At 33.7% G+C, this 9,527-nt stretch overlaps 1 protein-coding gene across 1 annotated transcript; it reads right to left on the bottom strand.

The window, feature by feature from the left end:
* Nucleotides 1–819: 819 nt before the first annotated feature.
* LOC126705014 (uncharacterized) lies at nucleotides 820–8,815 on the bottom strand. The gene is made up of 4 exons (XM_050403978.1): nucleotides 7,655–8,815; nucleotides 6,388–6,546; nucleotides 5,458–5,681; nucleotides 820–1,012 (listed from the first exon to the last, which is right to left on the bottom strand). Exons 1-4 carry the CDS (start codon nucleotides 8,813–8,815, stop codon nucleotides 820–822), a joined length of 1,737 nt encoding a protein of 578 aa, XP_050259935.1.
* Nucleotides 8,816–9,527: the final 712 nt, after the last annotated feature.

Here is a 9,527-nt window from a genome sequence, read left to right as displayed (position 1 = left end):
TTTTGGGAAGGTGTCCTGCTGGGATGACTTACTACCCAAAAAAGGCAAGCTGAGTTGGAACCACTAGATGCATACCATGAGGGATAGGGAGAGAGAAAGAACCTAGACCGTAGTAGGAAAAGGTGCCACGGCAGACAAGCAAACAAAATACTCTTCCTTGTCTGGTGATGTGAGGGTGGCACATAAACGGAACAGTGATAGTCGGCCAATATACCCAGACCAGACAAAGGAAGTTAAGGGCTAAAACAGTAAAATCCGGTCACGGCAGGCACTATAAAAAGAGGATCTTGCCGTGAGCAGAAAAACAGGGGTAACAATGTGAACTTCAACTAAGAAATAGGAACTTGAAAAGAGAAACTGAGAAATAGAAAAAGAAACGCGTGGGAAAGAAAGAAAGAAAAAAAAAAAAAAAAAAAAAGACAAAGTGAGAATTAGAGTGGCAGGCATGCACCGGTAGATTGATTCCCTCTCTCCCTCATGAAATCCTGCTCTCTGTGAAAACCTCAAGGAACCGCTGTGCATAAACCACTCAGGTCCGTTTCCCTTAAGACAGTTAATCTCCACGACAGGAATTTTTCCTGAGAGATTAATTGCGTTAAGAAGGAACTTTTTTTTTCCTTTCTGGCTTTGATCCTGCGGACCAAACTTTAGTTGATTTTCCTAACATTTTGATTAAGTCATACATGTTAATACTTATTAACTTCTGTACTGATTCTTTCCCTTACGTAAAAATAATCAATATTGCTGCTATAACTGTGTTTAAGGGCTGTTTGGTCATTTTCCACTGAGTGGCTAGATATTTTGTTTATTTTATTATTATTATGTCTGTCTGCCACAATTTGCCTGAAACAGTTTTGTCTGCCATAAGCACGTTCCTGGCAAACCTGGCCTAGTTTGCGCACAAGCCGGACCAACTTGAGTTGTAACTGGACCGGTCCCAACTCCCTCATCCAGAAAACTTGGGCCTAGTGCCACAGGAAACAGCCCAACACTGCTAGCACAGCCCACCACCCTACAACGTTATATTCCCTAAAATTGTGTTCTTAAATCCAAAAAATATTGTTTTCTGAAAAGAAAATTCTTAGGTACTCTTGAAACATAGAGAAATAATGTTCCCTCCTTTATGTAGGACACAATTTACTATTTAATTATTGTAACTAGTAAGTTACCCGTGCAATACATGGATAATATTGTAATGTTTTATGTAAGATGGTTTTAGAGAATGTTGTATATGTATTATAGCATAATTGTTATAAAACTTTATTAGTAATGAGTTGATCATAAAAAGTAACAATCATAAATTGCATACAAATATCCATTATAATTATTCAATTGAAGTAATGAGAAAAAAAACTTTGGAGAAAAATTATAGAATAAAATTTGATATAAAATGTGTCTTTTTCTTTCTCCTTAATTCTAAAACAAAATACACATCTCAAACACCTACAGTTAATGACATCATTTACAAAATCCACAAATTCACAACGTCCGACCTTGACATCAAAATCGTAATCGTCGTTGTCACTTAATACAAAATGCAAGCCCTCCTTCCTTAATTGTAGCAAACTCAAACGGGGTAGGATTATAGCTATGTAGGTGTCACCAAAATATTGAAAATAAATGACATCATTTTTTTTTCTGTGTGTAATTGACATGGAATGATATGAAAGGCGATGAGTAGGTATATATAAAGAGGTAGAAGTGCAAAAGGAGAAAATAGCGAATTAAAATGCAAAGAGTTTTGTATGTATGTGTAAGGGATGAAACGTCTTGAAACATTGAACCAAAAGATACAAAAAATATTTATTTTTAATTAGAAAGTCTTAAAAAATTGAACCAAATAAAACAAAAAAGTCTATAATTAATTTGTTCTTATATCTTATGTGGCTTAAGAGTATTTCAATTCTCTTCATAAAGTGCGCAACATGGTAGAACCTCATGCTCTTCCGTATGAGGTCTCAACTTATATATATATATATATATATTGATTTATTAATTTTGGTATTTAATTTGTAATTTTCATTTTTTTAGGTTTAGGGTTATCATTTTCTTGTTTTTAGGTGCTTTTGATAATGCTTTTAGGTCAAATTTGGTTTCTATGAAAGTTAGGTATTAATAGGAGTTATTTTAGATTATATTTTCTTGTCTATCAAGTTTTACGAAGCCCTTAAATAGGCCCCTAAGTTTGTAATGTTTTTTTTTAACAATTATTCAATTAATAAAAATTCAGACTTTTGTCCTTTTTATTTTTTGGTGAATTCCAAACCCTTTCTCCTTGTGGATTAATTCAAGGAACCCTCATAGATTTCGATGTTATTTTTGGAAGCAAACACGTTTTGTTTCTTGTTTTCTAGAAGCAAACGTCTTCTGCTTTATGACGTTTCCGCATCCCACATCACTCCGCTCACATTTGTGGTGAATGTGAGAGAAAGGAACACCATTCCCTGTGCTCTGTACCTACTCCTTTTGAAATTATATATTTTTATTTCCAATTATAAATAAAATAAAAATCAATTCCTATTATAGATTTCCTTCTTATATATATATACTTTGCTGTCAGTCAAATCCAAACAAATAAAAGCTAGCTATTACATTAAAAAAAATGAAATATTCAATAGAAAGTATATAATGAGTCAGTGATTTTTATTATTATTTGAAAAGAAACTTGCATTGATGTTCGTTTTTGCAAATCTGTACCCAAAAGTCTATGAGGAGGAACGTCTAACAAAAAGCAAGGCCCAAAAGCCCACGAGGAAGAAAGCCCAATAAAAAGCAAGGTCCAAAGGCCCACCAAGAAGATCGAAGAGCAAGAAAGGCCCAAAGAAAACAGAGAAAAAATAAAAGCCTAGACTTATGCCTGGGTTAAGAAAGAAATGTAAAGGAAAGTGATGTACAACAGAATACAAATCTGCTGCAGAATATAGATTTGCTACATCATATAGTTCTTCAGCATAATGGCTTTGGCAAATCAAGGCAAATTTGGACCCCTTTTGATCCAGTAAATATTATTTGACCCACAAAGGCCCAAATCCTTTTATATAAAAAGATAGGAGTGAAAACTAATATGAAGAAACATGATGAAAAGAAACAAGGAACAACAGAAAGCGTCAGCAGCAGGCACTACATGAAGGAAAGAAAAGCCAAACCAAAGGGAATGACAAACGCAGCAGGAAACACATGAAGAAATAAGACAAAGCTAGTAGCAGAAAATGCATGAAGGAAAAAAAAAAAAAAAAAAAAAAAAAAAAAAACAAACAAACAAACAAAAGAAATGAAGGTAAGCCCAAGAACCTATACCTTCTTCCATAGAGGATAAACATGGGCAAAATGGACACGTAGCAGGACGAAACAAAACCAATTTGCAATGGCAAAAACAGCGTGGGAATAAAAGAAGACAAAAACATAGGATAGTGGAGTAAGCACAAAAGGCTAGAGTACCACCAACTTGTACCAAACCAATACAAGGGAGATGGGCTTACAGTCAAGGGATTCAGAAGGTGTGGTTTGGTGGTGGGAGGAAAAAGGGTCTATATTTGGTTTCTAGCTGTGATTTCTTTTTGGAATATACCTTGTTGGGATGATATCTTACCCAAAAGAGATAGTAGATGGTTGGGACCACCTGATGCATGCCATAAAGATAGTTGAGGAAAAACCCAAATTCTAATCCGTTTAGAACTGAGAGGTAGAGACTCACGGCAAAACCAAACAAAGAGGATTTTTGTCATAAAACAAGTAGTGATGCATCAAACATGTATTGAGCAATGGTAGTGGTTGGGCAACCAATGGGTTGGTGGGCAGTCTTGAAGGAATGCTCACAACAAACCAAAAACAGTTGGTGAAACCTTAGGGGTAAAAGGAAGAAATCTCATTAAATCAGTTCACTATAAAAAGGGTAGGAGACTAGGAGGCACCCAAAAGGGAGGGAGGACCCAAGGGAAGAAAGTAGTGAAAACGGAGATAGGAGTAACAGAGAAAAAAGGGAAAGAAGTGGTAAAAAGAAGGGAGAACCCACGACAAGATAGCAATAAGAAATTAAGAGTAAAAAAGAACGAAGAGAAAGAAAAAAAGAAAAAAAGTGGTAAAAAGAAGAGAGAAAATACGGCAGAAATAGGGGCATGCATCAATAAACCATCTTTTTCCTCCCTTTTTAGCAAACCCACTCTTTGGAATCCCAAAAGTAGTAATAAGTAGTCATTTAGACTCATTCCCCAAAATACACAACCTTAATAGCAAAGCCTATAACAAGGTTGTTCAAGTTGAGGTTTGGATTCCTTTTTGGTTTACTTCTTGCGAGAAGATGCAAAATTTTATCTTTGTCATGAGTATTTACATATGTTTTGCTACACAACTTTTTATCATTTTTTGTTGTATTAGTTGTTCTGCCATGGTATCTTTATTTGCTGTATTAGATATTTTGCTATTGCACTTTTTTATCATATTTGCTCTATTAGCTGTTATGTTAGCTAAACTTTTTCTGCTGAACCTTTCACTATTTCTTTGTTATTACGTGTTTTTCTTTTAATACGAACTAATTATTATTCTGCCATAAGTATATAAATGTATATACACACACACACATTGTAGCTCATATTTTGCAAAGTATATTTTATATATATATATATATATATGTGTGAATACATATAAGTATACATATACGAATATATGTATGTATATATTCGAGAATAAGCTAATGTTTGCTTGATGGGTATTTTCTTTGGGTTTTAGAGTTGTTTATGTGTAGGAAGTGGAGAAATATTTTCTGCAGTAGAAAATGAAGAGTAGTCATTCACGTTGTAGAAAAGTGCAAAAAACTTTACTGCATAGCAAAACGTTAGGGAAAGTTAGTTCTGCAGCGAAAGCTGGAAAATTGTTCCCTTTGCGGTAGAGATGGAGAAAGGTCACTCAAGCTGTAGAAAAGTGCAGAAAACTTTACTACACAACAGAAAGTTAAAAAAAGTCAGTCTTGTGGCAGAAATTGGAGAAAAGTTCCTTTTGCGGCAGAAACAGAGAATAAGTTCATTTTGCAGCGTCTTCCCTTAGACTTTGGACTCAACATTTGCGCACAAACTGGCAGTGGCAAAATGTACCTTAGAGCCCATTCCGGGGAGCGTCAAACCCAACTTCCTTCTTAGAAAAAGCCTAAACTAAACGTCATCTAATAACATTAAAACGCGTGTCTAAGGTACAAGAAATGTAAAACCCACTCTCAACAACATGAAGTATACTTAACGAGAGAAAGAAAAAAAGCCACAAACTTTTCCCCGCCTGCAATATTCAATACCAACAATCCTAGGATGTGGGTGGAAATCAACATTAGGTCATGGCCACCCTCTTAGATATCATACAGATTTCAATCCTAAAGGGAAAAAAAAATCTAAAAAAAATCCTTTGCATAAATGAAATATATTTTTTGATGATTTGTGATAGGGAACCAATTTTGTGTGAGTTGTCTTGTACTTTTTTAACTCAATAATGAGATTTGTTGGCACTGCTGGTGATGATATGATGCTCGCCTCTTCCAATTCTTTTGTGTTCTTGAGCAAATATTTCATCAGTTCTACATCACTTCCCCAAGAAAGCTCCATAATTACAATTTTCAGTTGATTAGTAAACATGAGGTTTTGAGATTCCCAATATTCCAATTTAAATGAGAGCTTCCCTGAAGGCATTGAGTTTGCCACCTGCTTAAAAAAAATTTAAAAAGAGAGAAAACATAATTAGTTTTATAATTATTTTATTTTAACAGGTCAAAGAAAATTTTGTTAATCCTTATAAATCCGTTAATAGAAAAATTAATGCTATACCTCTATAAATAACAATAGAAGTATCACTAAACTACAATATTAAAAAGAATGTGATTTTTTTTTTTTTTTTTTGAGAATCAAAAAAAAAAAAAAAATTATTAACATACCTTGAGGTTTGGGCTAATGCCAAGTAAGTCCAAGTCTTTTAAAAACTGATCAATTTGGTTTCTAAAACCAACTTAGTCCCTAAACACAGTTAAGCCAATTAGTCATTTTTTGTTAACTGTCTTAGGGACTAAGTTGGCTTTAGTGACCAAATTGGTTAGTTTTGAAAAGTCTTGAACCTTGTTAGTTTTAGCTCAAACTTCAGGATATTTTTTTTAATAATACAAGGTAGAAATTCTACTTTAGCCTAATCTAAGTATATATGTATGTGAAGCTCCCTTCTAGAGACTTTAACTTCAAATCTTGTCCTTCACACCCCATAAACACTTATACTTGTGGAATGACCATTATACCAAGAGTGTGTAGTGATTCAAGATCTATTAATCGAATTTACCTTAAAAAAATGAAATTGGTTGAATTATAAAAGACAGAAATTTATTAAAGAGTTTGAGAAAGTATAAAATACTTTTTCAATTACCTTTGCGTCGTTTAATATAACAAGTCTCTTCAGATTGATTGTTTCTTTGAGAAATGAGGATAATGCTGGAATATTGTCTTCAAAGGAAGACATTCGTACGATTGCCAAATGCTCTAAATGATCAAATGAATATGGCAAGCAACCATACTTAAACAAAACCTACAAAATTATAAGCCAATTCTTAACTCAAAAATAAATATGTAGGAAGCAAATAAAAATTCGTTAAATGACATTTCTTAACATGCACAAAAATATATTGATCTAAAGCAAATAAAACAAGGTATATTCGGGAAAAAGAAAAACACCTTATACTCAAAGAGAAACAAAGTCAATTTTGTAGAAAAATAAATATTTAAACTTTTGAGTATATTTTTTAGACAAATATATAGAATGAGATTGGTCAATTCTTGGAATTTGTGAAAAGTTTGGTGGTTTATTTAGGGTCTATTTGGATACCACTTATTTAAACTTTTGAGTATATTTTTTAGACAAATATATAGAATGAGATTGGTCAATTCTTGGAATTTGTGAAAAGTTTGGTGGTTTATTTAGGGTCTATTTGGATACCACTTATTGCTGAAAACTGAAAACTAAAAACACTGTAGCAAAATAATTTTTAAATGTGTGAATATTGCCGTAGAACCCAGTTTTAAAGTTTTTTTTGTTGAAAAAAGTACATGCAAGTTCCATGAACAATGCACGAGATCTACTAAAGTTTTCAGCGATATCCAAACATGCACTTAATGAAAATTTGGAAAATTATAATTTCAATGAGCATCCAATTCTCATATGAGAACCCTAACTCTCATCTCTTAGAGAGTAAATACTAATTTTTGTATATCTTATCGTTCTTAGAATTATTAATATCAGGCTTAAATTCAATTCTCATTAAAAGAGAGAATACGTAGTACTAAGTTAAAAAAGAAACTGTGCATTTACACCCCCCCCCCCCCCCCCCCCCCGGCCAAAAAAAAAGTTTAGCAATGTCTAGATTATTTTTCCATTAGAAAAAAACCAGAGGCTAAAATATTAGTAGTTAATAAGCTATGAAATAAGTATCTATGTGACTATTTTAAACAATCTCACTTTTCACTTCACTTTCAATAAAAATGTTGTCTCAAACAATCTCACTTTGAAATCCGTGTAATTACTAAGTTTGCACCATAACACATCTAGTCATTTTTAATATTTCAACTTCTTAATACTAAAAAAGAAACATTGAGGAAAGAATGAATGTGGTTTGGAAAAGGAGGGGAGTATAATTTACCTCAACAAACTCATCCCGTAGTGTCAGAACTTTGGCCCTTTGCATGCTATGAAGAATCTTACGCAAAGAGTACTTGGTTGAAGATTCGTATAATTGATCAGATAAACTGAGATCAATTGTGAGATTCAACTTGTGCGAGAAATCCCCTCTGCAATGGTAATCCACGACACGTCCAACCCAACGAAAATTTTCAAGATTAGGAGCAAAGATTTTCAATGATCCAAAACCAGAAGAGTTATTATAAGGATACCAACGTACATGAAGTCGTCGGAGTTTCTCTGCAAAGATACTAATATCCACAAGGTCATTACAATGTTGAATTTCTAACACATCAATAGACGAGTTATGGATACTCATACTCTTTATTCCGCTTACTCTTGTAAGAATCAATACCTTAAGGGACTTGAAATGTGAAAGCCATTCTCCAAAGTAGTCATCTTCGATTTGAAGAGAATCTAAAGTTAATTTCTTGAGCGAATTATCAACACCACAACCAAGTGATGATGAGTAGTTGTGGATACTCAAACTCTTTTTCCCGCATACTCCTGTAAGATTCAATTCCTTAAGGTACTTGAATTGTGAAAGCCATTCTCCAAAACAGTCATCGTCTTCGATTCGAACAGAAATTAAAACTAAAGCCTGGAGCGTAGTATTGATACCAAAGCCTGACGATGTAGAGGGTAATTTGAGAATGCCATCGTTGGTGTTGATATGGAGAAGTACTATAGATTTACAATTTAGAACACATTGTGGCAAGGCAAAGCGTTGAGTAGTTAGTCGAAATGCAATTTTTTGCACGCCTAAATTCACTACATGGTACAACCATGTGTCGATCCTGTACGCCTCCTCTTCAAATAATTCTCCGAAATCCCATTGGAGAAGAAAGTTTTGTATCTTTACCCCATGCCAACTGCGGAGAGACAAGAGCCTGTCCACAAAGTTATTGAAGAGAAATCGACGACGAGTTGAATTGGGCCTGTCCACAAAGTTATTCAAAGTCACCCATGGAGCGGATATACATAATTCTCTGTATCTTCGTGATACGCAGCTGAGTCGTGAACGGTCTTTTAAGTCGAGAAGACAAAGAATGTGATGAACAATGGAGTCTGGAAGTTTGTTGAATAAATCACCATCTTCTGCAAAATTCTGCTGTCGGGCCATCCTCTTCGCTAACCTAAATTTAATTGAAATTTTTTGTTCCCTATATATGTGTGCAGTACATCCTTATATGGAACAAACTTTTAGTCCTAAACCGATTAGAAAAAGATCCAAGATCTCCTATGCCAATACGTTTGTAGGCTGAGCCCGCCCAAACCCGAAAAACTAGCCCGACCCGACATGAACCGAAGGGCTTTGGCGGGTCAGGTGAACTTTCGGGTTCGGGTCTTGCTCTCGTATGTTTTCGGTTTTTGGGTTAAACTCGAGTTTAACCTGACCCATCTTTTTTTTTTTTTTTTTTTTTACCTCCTTTGGCAAGTTTGATGTTATATTCCCTAATATAGTGCACTCAAAATCCGAATAAAAAAAATCGTATCTTGAAATTATATATTTTTGTTTCCAATTATAAATAATAAAAAACAATTCCTATTATAAATTTTCTTCTTATTTCATTTTTCAATTTAAAACCTAACCTAATCTCCTCATTTAAGACCCAAACATCTTTTATGATTTCCATGTTTTATTTCCAATTCAAATTTTAATAAAACCTTAAAAGGAAATATCTTGGCATTAATCACCCAAATTATTTGAGAAAAATATTCAATCACTTATTAAAAACTTTCCCAATAGAAATGTCAAACTTAAATTTGAATTTAAAAGCTTAATTTCAATGGAAAATTCTCATCTTTAGTCACTTCATTAAAGCCTTCATTTG

Source organism: Quercus robur, chromosome 11 (assembly GCF_932294415.1).
Source record: "Quercus robur chromosome 11, dhQueRobu3.1, whole genome shotgun sequence".
Classification (NCBI taxonomy): domain Eukaryota; kingdom Viridiplantae; phylum Streptophyta; class Magnoliopsida; order Fagales; family Fagaceae; genus Quercus; species Quercus robur.
The sequence above is the reverse complement of the archived record's forward strand: the minus strand, read 5'-3'. Positions and strand labels throughout refer to the sequence as shown.